Source organism: Hypanus sabinus, chromosome 7 (genome assembly GCF_030144855.1).
Source record: "Hypanus sabinus isolate sHypSab1 chromosome 7, sHypSab1.hap1, whole genome shotgun sequence".
Classification (NCBI taxonomy): Eukaryota; Metazoa; Chordata; class Chondrichthyes; order Myliobatiformes; family Dasyatidae; genus Hypanus; species Hypanus sabinus.
In genome coordinates this window covers 16,667,106-16,690,766 of record NC_082712.1, presented here as the reverse complement: position 1 = coordinate 16,690,766, position 23,661 = coordinate 16,667,106, and the positions used below count along the sequence as shown (strand labels likewise).

At 45.3% G+C, this 23,661-nt stretch overlaps 1 protein-coding gene across 1 annotated transcript in view; it reads right to left on the bottom strand.

Annotated features, from left to right (window-relative positions):
* Positions 1–23,661, bottom strand: part of LOC132396476 (coiled-coil domain-containing protein 152-like) — a 75,052-nt gene that overhangs the window by 10,545 nt on the left and 40,846 nt on the right. Inside the window, exons 3-6 of the mRNA XM_059974018.1 lie at positions 11,053–11,121; positions 2,914–2,978; positions 1,337–1,439; positions 826–953 (exon numbers count right to left, since the gene is read on the bottom strand). Coding sequence (XP_059830001.1) covers positions 826–953; positions 1,337–1,439; positions 2,914–2,978; positions 11,053–11,121 — 365 coding nt within the window. The remainder of the gene's footprint in view (positions 1–825; positions 954–1,336; positions 1,440–2,913; positions 2,979–11,052; positions 11,122–23,661) is intronic.

Sequence of the window (23,661 nt, the reverse complement as noted above, 5' to 3'; positions counted from 1 at the left end):
CTGCTGAATATCTCAGATACTGCTACCTTGACCAATCAATTTCATTGGGAAGAACCTTGGCAGCCCCACACCTCTCCTGCCCCACCACACCCTCTTCAATAACAGGCTGAAACTATGCAGGGATGATCTACTTTACATGATTATGGACAAGTTCAAATTTAATTATCATTCAACCATGATAAAAAAGATCAGCCATGATTGAATGGTGGAGCAGACTCAATGGGCCAAATGGCCTAATCCTGCTCCTATGTCTTATGGTCCTATGGTCTTATAGACGAATACAGACAAACCAAACAGCATTCTTCCAGTGCCAAAGTGCAAAACACAGCACACTGTACATAGCAACATAACACATATCACTATGATTTCAGAAAAAAATACAGTCACAAAGAAAACAAAATAACCCAAGTCCCTGAGTGTCCAACTTGTTCTTCAATCGAGTGAACACTGGAGAGCAGCATCCAGTGAAGGAGCCAGCCCCAAACCCAGAATGGATTCCAATATGCCCACAGAAGCCTCTCCAACACCACCACAGCATCTTCTCCCCTGGGCAACTGCAGTAGACGACCCCATACCCCAGGCCTGGGCCTTGCCACAATAAATGTTATGCAGTTCCCCCACTGCCATTCTCACCAATGAACCTTTGAACCAGACTTGCAGTGATCTAGTGAATGGTGATTGATCATGCAATAAGGAATTCAAACGTACACAGTCTACCAAATATCCATAACTGATAAGCCAATTCTGTATAAGAACAGCAATTTCCTGTCCTGGCTTCAGAACAGCATGGTGATAGGGGCCTCACTGTTCTCATTGTGCACTTACCTCCATCTGCAATTTGATGATCTCACTTTGCTTCTCCCTCTTTTGAGAAGATATCTGTCTGTTCAGTAGCTGAATCTCTGCCTCCTTTTTATCAATAATGCTGTTGAGTTCAGCTTCCTTTACTTCAACTGGCAAAAATTTAATGACAAGTTCAGAAAAACAGAGACAGGGCAAAGCAAAGAAACAAAGTAAATAATGGCAGATAAACGCATGCAGCTCTTCAAGCCTTCTCCACCATTCAACACTGATATGGCTGATTCTCTATCTCAATACCACGTACCCGCATAGAGTCATAGAGGCATAGTGTGCTGCAACACAGTAACAGGTCCTTCAGCCCATCTAGCCCATGGCCAATTATTATTCTGCATAATCCTATTGACTCATACCCATACCTCTCTTATCAGTGTACATCCGTGCTCTTCAGTCCAGGAACAGGACTTCTTCAATTTGTAGAAGTGAACGGGAAGGGGAATGTGGACACATACCACTGTGTATTCAGAAATGTACTTACGTCGTTTGTTCAAGTTTTGCTGAATCTCGGCCCGCTCCAACTGTTGCTCCTGCTCCATCATCTTCAGCTGTAACACCAAACTCTTGACATGGTCCTTTTCCTCCTATAAGGATATTGTGATCAAACTCAAAGCCATAAGACCATAAGACATAGGAGCAGAATTAGACCATTCAGCCAGTTGAGTCTGCTCCATCATCCCATCATGGCTGATTCTGGATCCCATTCAACCCCACATATGCCTTCTTGCCATATCCTTTGATTCCCTGACTGATCAGGAAACTATGAACTTCTGCCTTAGATATTCCCACAGATTTGGCTTCCACCGCTGTCTGTGGCAGAGCATTCCACAGATTCACTACTCTCTGGCTAAAAAAATTCCTCCTTACCTGTGTTCAAAAAGGTCACTCCTCAGTTTTGAAGTTGCACCCTCTAGTTCTGGAGACCCCCACCATGGGAAACATCCTCTCCACATCCACCCTATACGGTCTTTATAACATTCGGTAGGTTTCAATGAGATCCCCCCACATTCTAAATTTCAGTGCTAAGGGGAGAAAGCTGGGGAGTAGAGCTGAGGAGGACAAAAAGGGATCAGCCATGACTGAATGGTGGAGTAAACTCAATGAGCCAATTCTGCTATTATGTCTAATGGTGTTGTAAAATCCAGGCAAGCATATACTGCAGATAGAGCACAGACAGCTCAGGCAAGAAAGGTCTTTGAAGAGCATAGATTCTCTTTGTTCACCAGGGTTCTTGTAGTGGGATAAGTGATCCAAGGCACACACACCACCTAAGGAACAATTGCTCTGACTAACTTTGAAGTGTCATTGGTTGTCAGCTTCTGCTGACTTTTAACATTTCTAATGTGAATGTTGATTGATCATGCAGTAAGGAATTCAAACATACACAGTCTACCAAATATCCATAATTGATAAGCCAATTCTGTATAAGAATAGCAGTTTTCTGTCCTGGCTTCAGAACTGCATGGTGATAGGGGCCTCACTGTTCTCATTGTGCACAAGTAAAATAAAGTATGCGTGCTCAGGGCCCTGTTATTTTAGCTATTTTATTTTATTATCAGTGACGACAGTGTAAAGTTGATGCTTTGATGAAGACCCTGCGTCAGGAGTTTCAGTTTCAGAGACTGATGTTTGACATGCTACATTCTTCCAGTTCCCTGTTTTTTTTTGTTCCAGATTTCATACCTGCAGTCAGTTTTATTTTTGCCATAAAGTCAAACTTTGTTAAAGCTGTAATCGAAGGGATAATTTTCTCAATGGATATAGTGAGAACTTTGAAATAATGGGATTAATGTAGGCATCTGGAGATGCAGGACTCCCTTTAGATACACAGTGAAGCCAATGTTAAAGTAAAGTCAAACATAACGAAAGTAGATTATTAGATGATAATCTGTACTTGGTATACTAGTCAATCATATAGGGTATCATATATAGGAATAAATTGACATGTGCAATTGTCAACTTGTAATAAAATCACAAGTGTATAAATGTAATCCTCACTGGCTGAGTGAACAATCACAGCCAGAGGACCGGTGTAAAGTTGCATTTTGAACATCCTACCTGTTCAACCATTTTTAACTTCTCTTCTAAGACGTTGATCCTTCTTTTCAGGTTCTCATTCTCATCTGCAAATACCGTGATTTTTAAAGATGCATGAATTCATTTCAATAGTAATTTGGATCATGTTCAGCTGCAAGCACTCATTCAGATGCTTATACAGTCATGTATAAATTCAGACATGTGCCCCACAAAACACGTGCTGATTCCCACACAAGCATAACTCACAGAAGCAGCAATCCACTAACCTCTACATAAACCCCCTTCCCCACATAATTAGTACATTTGCAGATAACTAAGAAATTGGTGGTGTTTGAGGAAGGTTGTCTAATTCTACAACAGATCATTTGGAAAGTTGAGTGAAGCACTGGCAGATAGAATTTAATCCTGAAAAATATAAACTGATGAATTTTAGGAAGGCAAATAGGAGTAGAAGATACACAGTGCATTGGTGTGGAAGAATGTTGAACAGAGACACTGGTGTTCATGTCCATAAAATACAGAACAGTTCAGCACAGTACAGGCCCTTTGGGAGTGATGTTTCCTATAGTGGGTGATCTTAGGACCACGTGACACAGCCTCAGAATAGAGGGACATTTATTTAGCATAGAGATGAAGAGGAATTTCTTCAGCAAGATGGTGGTGAATCGGTGGAATTCATTGCCACAATCAGATGTGAAGATTAAGTCACTAGGTAGATTTAAAGCAGAGGTTGATAGGTTCTTGATTAGTCAGGGCATTGGAGTTATGGGGAGAAGGCAGGAGAACGGGGTTAGGAGGGATAATAAATCAGCCATGATGGAATGGTAAAGCAGACAATGAGCTGAATGGCCTAATTATGCTAATTATGCTTCTAGAGTATGTCTTATGGTCTTACGGAATGGAGACCCAGAAGCCTGTCCTGTGGTTGAAGGTGGGTGTGTGTGTGTGTGTGTGTGTGTGTGTGTGTGTGTGTGTGTGTGTGTGTGTGTGTGTGTGTGTGTGTGTGTGTGTGTGTGTGTGTGTGTGTATGTACGTATTATATATCTAAAAGGTTTGTTTTGCTGTTGTTGTTTTGAGGCTCCGTGTGTTCTGTTTGGTTGAGTCTTGTGCTGAGTGTGGTGATACCGGAATGTGTGGTGACTCTTGTGGGCTTTGTTCCAGCACCTTGTGCATTTCAGTGCAGCTTTTGATGTACACCTGACTCTGAATGATACAAGGTAAAGGAAAGCTGGAGGAGCTGGGGTGGAAGAGGATGAAGGTGGAGACAGCTGCAGGAGCAGTATGGCTACCAGTGCTGGAATCTGAGAAGGAAGGAACCAAATGAGAGAGGAACCAGTAGATGAAATGTGTGGGTAGTTGTTGGATAGTGCCAATCAGGAGAGGGGAATGAACGTGGGTGATGGGGACTGGAGGAGACATATGGAAAATGGTCCAAAATGAAATGGTCTGGGGTGGATGAGAAGGAATAATAACACAGGAGATAAGGGTTACCACTGGATTGTAGATACCCAGGTGGAAATACAAGGTACTATTCATTAGGGCTCGCCTTAGCAGTGAAGAAGGAGAAGCACAGACTGGTCAGAGTGAGAAAGAGAATTGAAATGGCTCCCACCGATCTGGGAGCTGAGGATAACCACTTCCGACTGGGAAGTGGCATATTTATACTTTTCCCAAGTGAAGTTCAGTGCACTGTGCGTCACTTCATTCAATTCACATCCAGTACTGGCCATTTCCTTTCGGTTAGTCCTGACGAAGGGTCTCGGCCCGAAACGTCGACAGCGCTTCTCCCTATAGATGCTGTCTGGCCTGCTGTGTTCCACCAGCTTTTTGTGTGTGTTGTTGTTTGAATTTCCAGCATGTGCAGATTTCCTCGTGTTTGCCCTCTAATCTGAGGCTTTATCCTCTGGTCTTAGATTCTCCCACCACCAGAAACTTCCTTTCCACATCCACTTTATCAAGACCTTTCACTATTTGATAGGTTTCAATGAGGTCAACCCTCATTCTTCTGTATTCTAGTGAATACAGGCCCATATCCGTCAAATGCTCTTCAAATGACAAGCCATTCAATCCTAGAATCATTTCTGTGAATCTCCTTGGAACCCTCTCCAGTTTCAGCACATTCTTTTTCAGATAAGGGGTCCAAACCTGTTCACAATACTCCAAGTGAGGTCTCACCAGTGCTTTACAAAATTTAAAATTATATCCTTGCTTTTATAATCTCTTGAAATGAATGTGAACATTGTGTTTGCCTTCCTCACCACAGACTCAACCTGCAAATTAATCTTTAGGGAATTCTGCATAAGGACTTCTTTGCACCTCAGTTTTTTGTATTTTCTCTCCTTTTAGAAAATAGTCAACCTTTTCATTTCTTCTACCAAAGTGCATGACCGTACACTTCCCAACACTGCATTCCATCTGCCATTTCTTTGCCCGTTCTCCTAATCTAAGTCCTTCTGTAGCCTCTCTACTTCCTTAAACCTACCTGCCCCTCCACCTATCTTCACATAATCTGCAAACTTTGCAACAAAGCCATCAATTCCATCATTGACATATAATGTAAAAAGAATTGATCCCAACACAGACCCTTGTGGAACATCACTAGTCACTAGCAGCCAACCAGAAAAGGCTCCCTTTAGTCCCACTCTTTGCCTCCTGCCAATCAGCCACTGCTTTACCCTGCTAGACTCTTTTCTGTAATACCATAGGCTCATAGCTTGTTAAGCAGCCTCATGTGTGGCATTCTGAGAGTCCAAGTACACAACATCAACCATTCTCCTTTATCTATCCTGCTTGTTATGTCTTCAGAGAATTCCAACAGATTTGTCAGGCAAGATTTTCCCTTGGGGAAAGTATGCCTACTTTATCATGTGTCTAAGCAGCCCTGAGACCTCATCCTTAATAATCAACTCCAACATCTTCCTAACCACTGTCAGGTTAACTGGCCTATAGTTTCCTCTTTTCTGCCTCTCTCCCTTCTTGAAGAGTGGAGTGACATTAGCAATTTTCCAGTCTTCCTATTCACCTATAGCATCTGTCTCACCCTTTTCTATTTACTATTTTCCCTCATCAGTCGAGACAAAGGTTCCTGACCTGCAACGTAGATTGTCCACTTTTCTCCACGGATGCTGACCAGCACACTGAGTTCCTCCAGTATTTGGTGTGTTGTTACTAACAACCAGCTATATAGCAGTGTTGATTTCACTTTAACCTATTATGACAGCTAACTTTTTTTAAGTTACAGTATGAATTTACCATTGTTATGTGGATAAGCAAGGCAGAGTGCTTTTCTTCACATCCCCCCCTCTCACTCACCTCCTCAATCCACCTATCATCTAAGCCCCTGTTTTACCCTCCTCACTTCGTCTATACACAGACTGTCTTCCTTCTCCACTCACAGTGCTGAGGCAGGGCCTTGATCCAAAATGTCGACAATTCCTCGACATCCACCAACTCCCACAGCTGTTACTCAACTTACTGAATTCCTCTAGCAAATCAGTTTTTTGCTGAACAGAGTATCTTTTGCACTATTTATTTATTTTGTAAGTCAGATTAGTTTTGTCTAGTACTGTACTGCTGCCGCAAAATAGATTTCACGATTTACAATAATAAATCTGGCGGAGTGGTGGAATCTGCCTCTTCCACCACCCCTGGCAGTTTATTATCATACGTTAATGCACTAGGGACAAGGGACAGTTAAGAAACTATTAAATAAGCATTTGGATGATAAACAAAATGAAGGACTACATGGGAGGGAAGGGTTAGATAGATTTTAAACCTCGGCATAACATCATGGGCAGAAAGGCCTGTACTGTGTTGTGTTCTGTGTTCTATGATTCAGTTTGATGATTGAGGAACATGCTCAAACAGAGTATGCTAGACGTCTCGCCCTCAGCTTTCACATGCGTTTGGGCATGGTGGTAGTTTAAGGAGTGGCCTGGTGGCACTAGCAATAGGCTTGAACCACTTCCATGTGGGATAATATTCAAGACTTTGCTGTCTGAACTGAGAAAGCACTGACAGGCAGCTCATTGATTTGCTGGATAGGAAAACCAGATCCTTTGTCTAGAACAGAGTTGGAGAATGGGTGACAAGGGAACTTGGAGTAGATAGGGATGTCAGGAGAGCAGTGACTATAATCACTGCTATTATTCTTACAAAGATCACTTAGGGCATGCAAGTTTTCTTTAAGCATTCTTGTTGACTGTGTGAGGAAGTCTGTGCAATATAAACTCTTTCAGTAACCCAGTAACAACTTGCTCCTCATGGTCACTTGGATAGGATACCATGTGGACCTCCAGATGCCAAACAGGTGGTCAGCCGGAAAAAACTGGGTCAAAGGCATTGATCAAAAACTGCTTCTTAACAATCTGATAAGCAACTTCTGGAAGACTGGTATATTCAAGAGGATTATAATATAGAAATGAAGGTATATGAAGGGGCCACAACAAAGGATCAGAAAAAGCTGCAGAAAGGTGTTGGACACATGCATGTCCATCATGGGCCCTAGCTTTCCCACCATCAAGAATATCTTCAAAAGGTGATGCCTTAAAAATGGCAGCACCCGTCATGAAGGACCTTCACCATCTAGGACATAACCTCTTTGTATTAATACCACCAGAGAGGAGGTACAGGAGCTGAAGACCCACGTTCAATGTTTTAGGAATATTTTTTTTTCTGCACCATCAGAACTCTGAACAGTCCGTGAACCCATGAATATTACAAGGGTGTTGCCTGGATTGGGGAGTATGCCATAGACAATAGACAATAGGTGCAGGAGTAGGCCATTTGGCCCTTCAAGCCAGCACTGCCATTCAATGTGATCATGGCTGATCATCCACAATCAGCAATCCGTTCCTGCCTTCCCCCCATATCCCTTGACTCCACTATCTTTAAGAGCACTATCTAACTCTTTCTTGAAAGCATCCAGAGAATTGGCCTCTACTGCCTTCTGAGGCAGAGCATTCCACAGATCCACAACTCTCTGGGTGAAAAAGTTTTTCCTCAGCTCTGTTCTAAATGGCCTACCCCTTATTCTTAAACTGTGACCTCTGGTTCTGAACTCCCCCAACATCAGGAACATGTTTACTGCCTCTAGCATGTCCAATCCCTTAATAATTTTATATGTTTCAATCAGATCCCCTGTCATCCTTCTAAATTCCAGTGTATACAAGCCCAGTCGCTCCAGTCTTTCAACATATGAAAGCCCCGCCATCCCGGAAATCAACCTCATAAACCTACGCTGCACTCCCTCTATAGCAAGAATGTCCTTCCTCAAATTTGGAGACCAAAACTGAACACAATACTCCAGGTATTGTACACCTGGGCCCTGTACAACTGCAGAAGGACCTCTTTGCTCCTATACTCAACTCCCTTGTTATGAAGGCCAACATGCCATTAGCTTTCTTCACTTCCTGCTGTACCTGCATGCTTACTTTCAGTGACTGATGAACAAGGACACCTAGATCTCGTTGTACTTCCCCTTTTCCTAACTTCACACCATTCAGATAGTGATCTGCCTTCCTGTTCTTGCCACCAAACTGCATAACCTCAGATTTATCCACATTAAACTGCATCTGCCATTAATCTGCCCATTCACCCAACCTGTCCAAGTCACCCTGCATTCTCCTAACATCCTCCTCATATTTCACACTGCCACCCAGCTTTGTGTCATCTGCAAATTTGCTAATGTTACTTTTAATCCCTTCATCATTAATGTATATTGTAAATAGCTGCGGTCCTAGCACTGAGCTTTGCGGTACCCCACTAGTCACTGCCTGTCATTCTGAAAAGGACCCGTTAATCCCTACTCTTTGTTTCCTGTCTGCCAACCAATTTTCAATCCATGTTAGTACCCTACCCCCAATATCATGTGCTCTAATTTTGCCCACTAATCTCCTATGTGGGACCTTATCAAAGGCTTTCTGAAAGTCCAGGTACGCTACATCCACTGGCTCTCCCTCATCCATTTTCATAGTTACATCCTCAAAAAATTCCAGAAGATTAGTCAAGCATGATTTCCCCTTCATAAATCCATGCTGACTCGGACTGATCCTGTTACTGCTATGCCTTATGAGAACAGGTTGAATGAACTTGGCCTTTTCTCCTTGGAGCAATGAGAGGTGACCTGATAGAGGTGTATAAGATGATGAGAGGCATTGATCATGAGGATAGTCAGAGGCTTTCTCCCAGGTCGGAAGCAGCTAACATGAGAGGGCACAGATTTAATGTGCTTGGAAGAAGGTATAGAGGAGACGTCAGGGTTAAATTTTATCATGCAGAGAGTGGTGAGTGCGTGGAATGGGCTGCTGGTGAAGGTGGTGGAGGCGGATACAATAGGGTCTTTTAAGAGACTCCTGCTTAGGTATATGAAGCTTAGAAAAGTAGAGGCCTATGGGTAACTAGATAATTTCTAAAATAAATACATGTTCGGCACAGTATTGTGGACCAAAGGGCCTGTATTGTGCTGTAGGTTTTCTGTGTTGCTATGTTATTACCTCATTATTATGCTCTCTTTTTGCACTAAATTTTTATATTTCTTATTGTAACCTATAGTAATTTTTTTATGTATTGCACTGTATTGCCACTGCAAAACAATAAATTTCACCACACATGTCAGCAAAAATAAACCAGATTCTGAGAAGAATTGCTATGGCTTTATAAAGAATTGGTCAGACCACACTTGGTATATCATGAAAAACTTTTGGCCCTGTATCTAAGGGAAGAACCTCCTCCAGAGAAGGTTCACAAGAATGATCCTAGGAATTAAGGGGTTACTATGTAAGGAATATTTGATGTCTCTAGGACTGTATACAGTGGAAATCAGTGGTTGAGGGGGAAACTCACTGAACCCCACCTGATACCGATAGAATGAACACTACTTCCATTAGTAGGAAAACCTAGCATCAGAAGGTGGCATATCTGTGGAATACATGCCACAGAGGGTGGTGTAGGTCAAGTCATTGGATAAATTTAGGACGGAGATGATTGGTTCTTGATTAGAACGGAGGATAAGGGTTACAGGAAGAAGGTAGAAGAATGGGTTGAAACTAAAATCAGCCACCATCCAGGACATGCTCTCTTCTTGCTTCTGCCATTAGAAAGAAGGTACAGGAGCCTCAGGACTCACACTACCAGGTTCAGGAACAGTTATTATCCCTCAACCAAAGGGCATAACTTCACTCAATTTCACTTGCCCCATCAACTGAAATGTTCCCACAACCTATGGACTCGCTTTCAAAGACTAAAGTGCATAAAGAAGATGAATCTCTTGTTTTGCACTGCTAAAATATTGGACTTCAATTCAGCATCAGCTCAAACCTCAGTCTTAAAACATCTTTTCAGCACAATTCCTGTTATGTCAGTGAGTTACAGACAAAAAATGTTGAATGAACTCAACCTGTCAGGCAACATCTATGGAAATGAATAAACAGTCAGCATTTTTGCCAGAGAGTCCTGATGAAGTGTCTCGGCCCAAAATGTCAACTGTTTATTTCTCTACATAGATACTGCCTGAGCTGCTGAGTTCCCTTAGCATTTTTTTTGTGTGTTTCTCTGGATTTGCAGCATTTGCAGGATCTCTTGTCAGTGAGTTGTTGATTTTTACTGGACAATTGAGAATGAGGAGAAAAAGAATGGGGTCCAAACACTAACAAGAGAAAATCTGCAAGTACTGGAAATCCAAGCAACACACACAAAATGCTGGAGGAACTCAGCAGGCCAGACAGTATCTATGGAAAAGAGTAAACAGTCTGGACTGGACTGGAGAAGAAAGATGAAAGTCAGAGTAAGAAGGTAGGGGGAGAGGAGGAAGAAATACAAGGTGGTAGGTGATAGGTGAATATGGGAGAGTGGGAGTGGTGAAGCAAAGAGCTGGGAAGTTAATCTGAAAGAGATAAAGGGCTGGAGAAGGGGGAAATCTGATGGGAGAGGAACTCAGACCATGGAAGAAAGGGAAGGGGGAATAGCACCAGAGGGAGGTGATGAACAGGTAAGGAGATAAATGAGAGGGGGAAATGGGAATGGGGAATGGTGAAGGAGTGGGGGGAGGGAGCATTACCAGAAGTTCAAGAAATCGATATTCATGCCATCAGGTTGGGTAGTAGCTAAATCAATGGAACAGCATTCCATTACTTTTAGTCTAATTTACCCATGGACTCTCACCTCGTACATCGTACTTTTTTTGGATGGTGTCCTGCAGGTCTGCCATCATTCCATGCAATAAAACACATTCTGCAAAGCAAAAATATCCATTACTGGGTAAGAAATACATGTACTAAGGTTGCTTTTTCAGCTCTGACTTGGACAAGGGTGGGTTTGGCAGGATATCTGAAGTCCAATCCCTCATAAGCTTCAGAGAACTGACTCCGCAGCATTGCTTTCCCAACCTGGCACTACTTGAAAATAATCTGCTGGAGGAACTCAGTGGGTCACACGGCATCTGTGGAGGTAAAGGATTGGTTGAAGTTTTGGGGCGAGGCCCTGCACAATGACATCTTTGCCTCCACCGATACACCGATCTTTGCCTATGCAATTCTTCTAGCAGTTTGTGCTGATGGCATGAACATTGATGATTCGAACTTTGGGTAACTTCTTCCCCCTCCCTCCTCTCTCAATTTTACACTCCTATTCTGGCTTCCCTCTCATCCTTTCTCACCTAGCCAACTCCTCCCTCCGATTCCTCTCTTCCTTTCAGAGGGATCTTGGGTCCAAATCAGGATGCTCAAAGCAGCTACGCAGGTTCACTCTGTGGTTAGGAAGGCGTACGATGTATTGGCCTTCATTAATTGTGGAATTGAATTTAGGAGCCGAGAAGTAATGTTGCAGCTATACAGACACTGGTCAGACCCCACTTGGAGTACTGTGCTCAGTTCTGGTTGCCTCACTACAGGAAGGATGTGGAAGCCATAGAAGGGTGCAGAGTTGATTTATAAGGATGTTGCCTGGATTGGGGAGCATGCCTTATGAGAATAGGTTGAGTGAACTCGGCCTTTTCTCTTTGGAGCGACAGAGGATGAGAGGTGACCTGATACAGGTGTATAAGATGATGAGAGGCATTGATCATGTGGATAGTCAGAGGATTTTTCCCAGGGCTGAAATGGCTGCCACAAGAGGACGCAGGTTTAATGTGCTGAGGAGTAGGTACAGAGCAGATGTCAGGGGTAAGTTTTTTATTCAGAGAGTGGTGAGTGCATGGAATGGGCTGCCAGCAACGGTGGTGGAGGTGGATACGATAGGGTCTTTTAAGAGATTTTTGGATAGGCATGTGGATCTTAGAAAAATAGAGGGCTATGGGTAAGCCGAGTAATTTCTAAGGTAGGGACATGTAGAGCATTTGGAGAAGTGCAGTCTACTCATGGGTAGTCAAGATGGCTTTGTGAAGGGAAGACCATGCCTCACGAGCCTGATTGAGTTTTTTGAAGAGATAACAAAAGAAATTGATGAGGGTAGGGCAGTGGATGACTTTAGCAAAGCATTTGACAAGGTCCCTCATGACAGACTCATCCAGAAAGTTATGGGGCATGGGATAAGTGGAACCTTGGCTGTTTGGATAAAAAATTGGCTTAAAGGAAGAAAGCAGAGGGTAGTTGTGGAAGGAAAGTATTCTGCCTGGAGGTCGGTGACTAGTGGAGTGCCACAGGGATCTGTCCTGGGACCCCTGCTTTTTGTGATTTTTATAAATGACCTGGATGTAGAGGCGGAAGGATGTTTGCGGATGACACGAAGATTGGAGGAGTTGTGGATGGAGCTGTTGGTTGTCGAAAGTTACAAGAGGATATAGACAGGCTGCAGAGCTGGGCAGAAAAATGGCAGATGGAGTTCAATCCGGACAAGTGTGAGGTGATGCATTTTGGAAGGACAAACCAGAAGACTGAGTAAAGGATTAATGGTCAGTTACTTAAGAGTGTGGATGAACAAAGGGACCTTGGGGTTCAAATCCATACATCCCTCAAGGTCGCTGCGCAGGTTGATAGGGTAGTTAAGAAGACCTATGGGATGCTAGGTTTCATTAACGGGGGATTGAGTTCAAGAGTAGAGAGGTCATGTTACAACTCTACAAATCTCTGGTGAGACCACACTTTGAGTATTGTGTTCAGTTCCGGTCACCTCATTATAGGAAGGATGTGGAAGCTATGGAGATTTACCAGGATGTTGCCTGGTTTGGAGAACAAGTCATATGAAGCAAGGTTAGCAGAGCTGGGACATTTCTCTTCGGAGCATAGAAGAATGAGAGGGGACTTGATAGAGGTCTACAAGATTATGAGAGGCATAGATAGGGTGGATAGTCAGTACCTGTTTCCCAGGGCACAAATAGCAAACACCAGAGGGCATATGTACAAAATTAAGGGAGGGAAGTTTTGGGGAGACATCAGGGGTACGTTTTTTTTACACAGAGGGTTGTGAGTGCCTGGAATGACTTGCCAGGGATGGCGGTGGAGGCTAAAACATTAGGGGTATTTAAGAGCCTCTTGAACAGGCACATGGATGAAAGAAAATTAGAGGGTTATGGGGTAGTGTGGGTTTAGTACTTTTTTTAAAGGATTATATGGGTTGGCACAACATGGAGGGCTGAAGGGCCTGAACTGTGCTGTAGTGTTCTATAGTTCTATGTTTGGCAGAACTTAGTGGGCCAAAGGGCTTGTATTGTGCTGTAGGTTTTCTATGTTTCTAAATCTCTATGTTTCCTTTCTTCCATAGTCTACTGTCCTCTCTTATTTCTTCTCATATTTCTTCTTGTTCAAGCTCTTTTATCTATCTCCTTCCAGCTTCTCACTTCATTCCCCCCCCCCCAACCCCACTGCACTTCCATCCACCTAACTTTCCTTCTCCTGGTCTCACCTGTCACCTACCACTTGTACTTTTTCCACTCTTCACACCTTCGTATTCTGGCTTCTACTCACTTCCTTTCTATTTCTGATGAAAGACCTTAGCCTGAAATGTCGACTGTTTATTCCCCTTCATAGAAGCTGCCTGACTTGCTGAGTTCATCCAGCATTTTGTGTGTGTTCCTCAAGAGTTCCAGCATCTGCAGAATCTTGTTTCCAGTAGTCATATAACTCTACAGTACAGAAACGGTCCATTCACCCCATCTACCATGTGCTGAAACATTAATCTACCTAGTCCCATCAAGCTGCATCCCACAGTAATTACTGTTTCTTGTGTCTCCTCAAGAAGGTTAGGTAAGGAAGACTTCAGAGGAAACTAGGCATAAGAGCAGAGCTGAAGACTTCTAAATGACACTGTAAAGGAAAGGTCCCAATCTGTTTGGGAGGAAGGTTGGATCACCACCTTCTTAAGATGATAGTGCTGGGTTTGGGGAGACACTGAAGGTAGATGTCATGGATTCCAGTCTCATGTCATTACCACTTAGCTTCAGAAACAGGTAGCTTTAAGTTGAATGTTCAATCTGAGAACACCAACATTCAATCAAATTCAAACCAATCATATATTTTTGGAGATTAAGATCTCACCCATCCACACTACCAAGACAACATGGGTTGATTGGGGGCCTGAGTATTTGACTTGATTATCCCTGGGGGCCAGAAGTATCTGTGTGAAGTCTTTAGGCAGTAAATTCAACAATTCAAAGAATTGTTGTAGCTTTGGAGCTCATTTGACCAATGAAGTCTATGCTGGGCCCGCAAATTATTTTCCTACAATGCCTACCCAAATGCGTCTTGTAAAACCATGATTGATTCTCCTTCCACCCACCTTTATCAACAGTGTTGCAGATCAGAAAGAAACTGTTGCAAAACAATTGTTTTCCTTACATCCATCTTGCTGTAAATTCTGTCCCATCTGCTCTGCCATCAGATTGCAAAACAATCTATAAACCCATCAACAATCCCTCATTATTTTTTGCACTAATTATTTTTGTAATATATAGATTTTTATACCTTTGCATTCTACTGCTGCATCAAAACAACAAATTTCACATCTTAAGTCAGCGATAATAAATCTGATTCTGATTCACAGTATCAGTGCAATGCTATGCAGTACAGAAATCAGTCCACGCCTTATCTTATTCAAGCCTCAGCGCACGTCACCTCACCAAGTAAATCTGTTAGCATTGCCCTCTAGTTCCTTCTCCTTCACAAGCTTTTTAAGCTTCCCTTTAAATGTATTTACACCATTTGCCAATACTAGTCTGCATGGGAATATGTTCCCACTCTCACCACTCCCTGGGTGAAGCAGCCTCTTCCAAAATGCGTACTGGATCTCTTGGTGGCTATCTTGTGATTTACTCTTGCTGACCACCTTCCCACAAGTGAAAATTCAGAGATAAATAATCTACTGACTGGCTTTATTTGTCACATATTCATCAAAACACCAAAACATACAGAGAAATTTGTCATTGGCAAACTTGGGTTGTTTACTCTGGAATGGCGGAGGCTAAGGGAAGATCTGATAGAGGTTCGAAGATTATGAGAGACATGGAAACGGTATCTTTTTCCCAGCGATGTCTAATACAAGAGGCCATGCATTTAAGGTGAGAGGAGTTAACTTCAAAGGAGAAGTGAGGGGCAATTTTTTTACTCAGAGAGTGGTGGGTGCCTGAGGCATTGGTAAAGGAATATAGATAGGCAGATAAATGGACATTGTGTAGACAGAGGGGATTAGTTTAGTTTGACTACTGATTTAAAGCGCCTGTTCCTGTGCTGTACTGATCTATGTTTGTGTCAAATCCAGTCAGAGAGGATTGTGTTCAGCACAATCTCCTTTCTTTTGTTTCAGTTTTGTTAAGTCTAAAAAATTAAAATTAGGCAAATCGGGGCAAATTTGAATACATTCTGTGAATTGTGGTTACCCTGTAGCGATGTACTACATATAGAGCTAGAGACAACATGCAGTCGGTAAGCCGTTTCGAGACTAGTTTAATCAAACTTCGCGTTGCTGGCATTTAATCCCTAATGCCCGCCCTCTCCGGGTGGAAATGACATCAGAGGTACATTACCAAAGTCTCTCCCCACGCGCTGGCTGTTTGTGACCCGGTTCGCCTGTGCAGAAAGTGGGTCGCCACATAACCCCCCCTCCCCACCCCAGAACCAGAAATACACCCCCCCAATGTCCACAGTCTGGATCAGCCTCTGTTTGGGATGTCTGCCTCTGCGCCGCGGTGCCTGAACCTCGACCGGCTGTGCCAAGTCCACATGGGCTGGTTTGAGTCGGTCCACCGTGAAAACTTCCTCTTCCCCCCAACGTCCAGAACGTACGTGGACCCATTGTTGTTGATCACCTTGAACGGCCCCTCGTATGGGCGCTGTAGTGGTGCCCAGTGTCCGCCGCTTCGTACAAACAGAAACTTACAGTTCTGCAGGTCTTTGGGTGCATGGGTCGGGGTCCGTCCGTACTGTGAAGTCGGTATGGGGGCCAGGTTGCCGAGCCTTTCGCGTAGTCTGTCCAGGACTGCTGCGGGTTCTTCCCCTTGCTCCCTTGGGGCTGGTATGAACTCTCCTGGGACGGCCAGGGTACACCAACTCGACTGACGAGGCATGCAGATCCTCTTTGGGCGCTGTGCGAATTCCAAGCAGGACCCAGGGAAGCTCGTCCACCCAGTTAGGTCCTCTCAGGCAGGCCATGAGAGCCGACTTCAAGAGACGGTGGAAACGCTCCTCTAGTCTGTTTGACTGTGGGTGGTAGACAGTAGTATGGTGTAGCTGCATTCCCAACAGGCTGACCACAGCCGACCACAGGCTGGAGGTGAACTGGGTGCCTCTGTCGGAGGTAATGTGGGCCGGTACCCTGAAATGTGCTACCCAGGTTGCAATCAGTGCTCGGGCGCAGGAATCGGCAGATGTGTCGGTGAGTGGGACTGCCTCTGGCCACCTCGTGAACCGGTCTACCATAGTTAGGAGGTTCTGCGCTCCTCAGGACACTGATAGGGGGCCCACAATATCCACATGAATGTGGATGAACCTCCGGTGGGTGGGTTCGAACTGCTGCGGCGGGGCTTTAGTGTGCCGCTGCACCTTGGCTGTTTGGCACAGCGCACACGTTCTGGCCCATTCACTGACCTGCTTGCAAAGTCCGTACCACGTGAACTTGCTGGAGACCAGCCGGACAGTTGTCCTGATAGATGGGTGCGCCAAACCGTGTATGGAGTTGAAAACTCACCGCCTCCAGGCTGCCGGGACGATGGGGCGAGGTTGGCCGGTAGCCACGTCACACAGGAGCATCCTCTCACCTGGGCCTATGAGAAAGTCCTGCAGCTGCAAACCCGAGACTGCAGTCCTGTAGCTGGGCATCTCGTCGTCTGCCTGCTGCGCCTCTGCCAGTGCTGCATAGTCCACCCCCCAGGGACAGGGCCTGGACAGCTGGTCTGGAGAGTGTGTCTGCCACGACGTTGTCCTTTCCCGAGACATGCTGGATATCCGTCGTGTACTCGGAGACGCAGGACAGATGTCGCTGCTGGCAAGCCGACCAGGGATCGGACACCTTCGTAAATGCGAAGGTCAATGGTTTGTGGTCTGTGAACGCGGTGAACGGCCTGCCTTCTAAGAAGTACCTGAAATGCCGGATTGCCAGATACAGTGCCAACAGCTCCCGGTCAAAAAGAATGCCAGGGGTTGCCAGCGCCCCTCGATGAGCTGCTCCAGCACCCCACCGATTGCTGTGTTGGATGCGTCCACCGTGAGGGCGGTCGGAACGTCCGTTCTGGGGTGCACCAGCATCGCAGCATCTGCCAAGGCTTCCTTGGCTTTAACAAAAGCGGCTGCAGCCTCCTCGTCCCAAGTAATGTCCTTGCCTTTACCCGACATCAGGGTGTACAAAGGGTGCATGATATGGGCTGCTGAGGGGAGGAAACGGTGGTAGAAGTTCACCATACCAACGAACTCCTTCAGGCCTTTGACTGTGTTGGGCCCGGCAAAGTGGCGGATCACGTCTACCTTGGCAGGCAGAGGTGTTGCCCCATCTTTGGTAATCCTGTGGCCCAGGAAGTCGATGGTATCGAGACCGAACTGGCATTTGGCCAGGTTGATCGTGAGGCCGAAATCACTCAGGCGGGAGTAGAGCTGGAGGAGGTGGGACAGATGCTCCTGGCAACTATTGCTGGCTATAAGGATGTCGTCCAAATAGATGAACACAAAGTCCAGGTCACGTCTCACCGCATCCATTAGCCGCTGGAACGTCTGTGCGGCATTCTTCAGGCCGAACAGCATTCGGAGGAACTTGAACAGGCTGAACGGGGTGATGAGTGCCATTTTGGGGATGTTTTCAGGGTGCACCGGGATTTGATGGTATCCCCAGACGAGGTCTACTTTGGAAAAGATTCTTGCCCCATGCAGGTTTGCTGCAAAGTCCTATGTGTGGCACAGGTTAACAGTCTGGAGTTGTAGCCTCGTTCATTGTCCAACAGCGTGATGGAGTCCAGGTGTGGGGCCAGCAACTTGGCTTCACCCAGGGAGAACGTCTGGAAAGTCTCGGCATGTACCAGTCTTTTCCCTTGCAAGTCGACCAGCAGGCTGTGAGCTCGCAAGAAGTCCGCCCCCAGGAGTGGTTGGGCCACAGCAGCCAGTGTGAAGTCCCACGTGAACCGGCTGGCGGCGAACTGCAGCTGCACTATGCGGGTGCCGTAGGTCCGTATCGTGCTGCCGTTTGCGGCCCTCAGAGTGGGTCCTGGCTTCCTGTTGTGGGTGTTGTACCCCGTTGGGGGCAAGACGCTGATTTCTGCTCCTGTGTCGACCAAGAAGCGGTGTCCCAACTGTTTGTCCCAGACGTACAAGAAGCTGTCCTGGCGGCCAGCTGCCATAGTCATTAGCGGCAGCTGGCCCTGGCCCTTGCAGGGCAGGCGACAACGGCGGGCTTCTGTGCCCCACCACTGGTGGTAGAAACAACACTGTTCACTGTCCTCCTCACTCCTGCCTCTGTGTTGTGTGCGCCCCCCTGCCGGGCCTGGTCTGGTCCACTGTTGGGCTCATGGCCTGGTAATCTGACTGACGGACGCCATGCTCTCCCTCTTGGCTGTCCACAGCACGTCTGCCCGGGCCACCACCTTCCGGGGGTCGCTGAAATCTGCGTTGGCCAGCAGCAGATGTATGTCCTCAGGCAGTTACTCTAGGAACGCTTGCTCGAACATGAGACAGGGCTTGTGTCCGTCAGCCAGGGTCAGCATCTCGTTCATCAATGTTGACGGCATTGTTGATGGCAATGTTGATTCCAAACCGTCCAGGTGAAGCAGGCAGGCACCCCACTCACGCCGTGAGAGGCCAAAGGTCCCAATGAGCTGTGCTTTGAATGCTTCATATTTGCCTTGTTCCAGGGGCGACTGTATGAAATCCTCAACCTGGGCAGCCGTCTCCTGGTCAAGGGTGCTCACCACGTGGTAGTAATGCGTGGAATCAGAGGATATCTGCCGAATCTGGAACTGGGCTTCTGCTTGGCTAAACCACACGCGTGGTCGCAGCGTCCAGAAAGTCGGTAGTTTTAGAGAATCTGCGTGAACAGATGAAGAGTCTGTCATCTTTGGTCCAAATCCCGTTTGGACCGTCGGAGTCACCAGTGTAGCTAGGTACTACATACAGAGCTAGAGACGACACGCAGTCGGTAAGTTGTTTTGAGACTAGTTTATTCAAACTTCACGGCGCTGGCATTTAATCCCTCGCGCCTGCCCTCTCCGGGCGGAAATGACGTCAGAGGTGCATTACCAAAGTCTCTCCCCACACACTGGCTATTTGTGAGCCGGTTCGCCAGCGCAGAAAGTGGGTCACCACAACCCAAACTTAATAATAAGCAACAAATATTAATGCTAAAATGTTAATAAATGTTTGCAAGTAAAAAATGTGTGTCAGTAACTATTAATACCACTTAATTATCACTATTATTATTACTGCATCTTATTTAACACTTACATCAGCTCTACCAGTCAGTGTAAATAGAATCCATTGGTAATCTACCCAAAAGGACTTGGGAGTCCTTGTGCAGGATTTCCTAAAGGTTAAATTGCAGGTTGAGTTGGAAGGCAAGTGCAATGCTGGTATTAATTTCAAGAGGACTAGAATGCGAAAGCAAGGATGTAATACTAATGCTTTATAAGGCATCGGTCAGACCGCACTTGGAGTATTGTGAGCAGTTTTGGGCCCCTTATCTAAGAAAAGATGGATGGCATTGAAGTGGGTCCAGAGGAAGTTCACAAGAATGATTTTTGGAATAAAAGGGTTAACCTATGAGGAGCATTTGGTATCTCTGAGCCTATATCCAATAGAGTTTAGAAGAATGAGGAAAGATCTCATTGCAACCTATCAAATATTGAAAGGTCTGGATAGTGTGGACATGATGTTTCCCATAGTGGAGGAGTCTAGGACCAGAGGACACAGCATCAGAGTAGAGGGTTGTCTATTTAGAACAGAGATGAGGAGAAATTTCTTTAGCCAAAGGGTGGTAAATCTGTGGAATTCATTGCCACATACGGTTGTACAGGCCAAATCATTGGGCGGAGGTATAGGTTCTTGATTAATCAGAACATCAAATGTTATGGGGAGAAGGCAGGAAAATGAGGTTGAGAGGGATAATAAATCAGCCATGATGCAATGGCATAACAGACACGATGGGCCAGGTGGCCTAAATCTGCTCTTGTGCCTTATGATGAAAAATAACACATAACATCACATCATGAGAATTGTATCCCCTCTACAGCACAGAAACAGCCCACCTAGCCCACCTCACCTCCTCTCATCTCACTTAACTTCTCCTAGCCACATGTTTTACCTTTTCATGCTGTGTGTGATTGGAATCTATAACTGCCTGCCTGCAGATGTAGTGGACGAGGTTCCACTGCGGCCTTCAGGAAGGAATTGGATAAGTATGCAGTGACAGAGAAAGGCCGAGGGCTGGATGAAGAGAGTTCTGGTGGAGACATGTAACTGGCAATGCTACAATACTGATCAGCATTCTGTGGTCAATTACGTGATTTAATATTACAGAATAAAAATTCTGCCTGGATGTGGGCACGACCACAAGAAGCTACAGAGAGTTGTGCACACAGCTCAGCACATCACAGGAATCATCTATGGAGACTGTCTATACTTCTTGTTGCCTCAGTAAAGCAGCTGACATAAGGAAAAACCCAATCCACCCCAGGCATTCTCTTCTTTCCCCTTCCATTGGGCAGAAGATACAAAGGCATGAAAAAAATATACCACCAGGCTCAGGGACAGCTTCCAACCTACTGGAATGGTTCCCTTGTACAATAAGGTGGACTCCAGACCTCCTGATCTTGCACTTTATCAGAACCTACACTGCATTTTCCCTGTAGTTGTAACAATTTATTCTTCACTCAGTGACTGTTTTACCTCAGTGCACTGTGTAATAATTTGACCTGTATGAACAATATAGAAGACAAGCTTTTCACTATGTTTCAGTACATGTGATAATAATAAACCAATACTGAAAGCAGTCAGCAGATCAGGAAACATTTGAGTGTTACATGTAAAAGGTAACATTTCAGCTCAGCAGAAAAGAATAAGGTTAGATGTGTCAGGGGCAGGGAAGGGCAGAAACAGTGCACATTTTTTTCTCCCCTTTGTGAATATCACCTGAAAACACAATATCAGCATCCATCATCAAGGGCCCCAAAATCCAGGCCATGCCCTCTTCTCATTGCTGCCATTATGAAGGTCCTTAATGATGGATGCCACTTCTTTAGCACCACCTTTTGAAAATGTTCTCAGTAGTGAGGGGGGCCAGCACCCATGATGGAGCTGGCTAAGTTTACAACCTTCTGATTTTTTTCTGATCCATGCAATGGCATCTCCACACCAGACAGTGATGCAACTGACTAGCATGCTCTCTATGGAACATCTGTAGAAATCTGCACATTTGGCGGGGCTGGAGATTGTCTTCCCTAGGCTTATGCAGCCGACGGAACCAGAGTGCTTCACTAGCAATGGCTGCAGTCATGGCTTTCTGGCCTTGACAGAATTGTAGACTAATGAAAAAGTACAGCGTGGCTCTTCTAATCCAAGCTGAACAAATTAAACTGCCTAGTCCAATCAACCTCCACCCAGAGCATTGCACTCCATAACACTGCCATCCACATACTTATCCAAGCTTCTCTTAAATAGAAATATAGAAAACCTACAGCACAATACAGGCCCTTCAGCCCACAAAGTTGTGCCGAACAAGTCCCTAATTTAGAAATTACTAGGCTTACCTATAGCCCTCTACTTTTCTAAGCTCCATGTACCTATCCAAAAGTCTCTTAAAAGACCCTATTGTATCTGCCTCCACCACCGTTGCCGGCAGCCCATTCCACACATTCACCACTCACTGAGGAAAAAACTTACCCTTGACATCTCCTCTACCTACTCCCCACCATCTTAAACTTGTGTCCTCTCGTGCTAGCCATTTCAGTTTGGGAAAAAGCCTCTGACTATCCACACGATCAATGCCCCTCTCATTATCTTGTACACCTCTATCAGGTCACCTTTCATCCTCCGTCGCCCCAAGGAGAAAAGGCCTATTCAATCTTTCCTTATAACTCAGGCCCTCCAGCCTCAGCAACATCCTTTTAAATTTTCTCTGTTTTCTTTCTCTCTTATTAATATACTTTCATAGGTAAGTGACCAAAACTGCACATGATACTCCAAATTAGGCCTCACCAACATCAGCAACATAATATCCCATCTCTTGTATTTAATACTTTGATTTATGGAGGTCAATCTGGCAGAAACTGAATTATGGACCTGTATTCCCAGATCCCTTTGTTGTACCGCACTCCTCAGTGCCCTACCATTCACTGTGTAAGACTAACTCGGGTTGGTCCCACTAAAGTGCAACACCTTACACTTGTCTGCATTAAATTCCATCTACTATTTTTCAGCCCAATTTTCCAGCTGGTCTAGATCCCACTGCATGTTCTGATAATCTTCCAGTACACCCCCAAACTTGGTGTTATTGCAAATTTGCTGATCCAGTTCACCACATTATCTTTCAGATGACTGATATAGGTGACAAACAACAATGGACCCTGCAATGATCCCTGTGGCACTCCACTAGTCACAGGCCACCAGTCAGAGAGACAACCATCTACTGCCACTCTTTGGCTTCTCCCACAAAGCCAATTTCTAATCCAATTTACTAACTCATCTTGAATGCAGAGCAACTGAACCTCCTCCACCAACCTCCCATGTGGGACCTTGTGAAATGCCTTACTAAATTCCGTATAGACAAGAAACACTGGCTTATTCAACTTTCTCGGTAACTTCCTCAAAAAACTCTGTAAGATTAGTTAGGTAAGGTTTTTGACAGCTCTCTAAAGGACACGGCATCCATTCAGGCGACCTGCACCGAGTTGGATGGCTGGCTGAAATCTGTGGACAAATCTGACCTGCCTGGGAAGTTCAAAGCCTAGGTGTATCAGCATGGCATTCTTCCCAGAATCCTGTTGCCCCTCCTCGTCAATGCAGTTCTGATCTCGACAGTCAAAACTTTAGAGAGGAGGGTCAGCAACCACCTCAGGAGATGGCTGGGGCCACCACAGAGCCTGAGCAGCATCACACTCTATGGACACCACAACAAACTGCAACTGCCCTTCAAAACCTTGGAGGAGCAATTCAAGGTAGCAAGAGCCAGAGAAGTGGGAGTACAGGGACTCAAGTGATCCGAAGATGGTTAGAGCAGGGATTCAAGTGAGGACTGGCAGGAAGTGGAGGGCAGAGAAAACTGTTCAGGAAGCAGAGGAAAGGCTGTGTCACAGGAGAGTGGGAGTGGTCACACGAGGCTAAGCTGGGCTAGGATCCTTTCCAATTCCCCAAATGGACACCATCAGAGGGA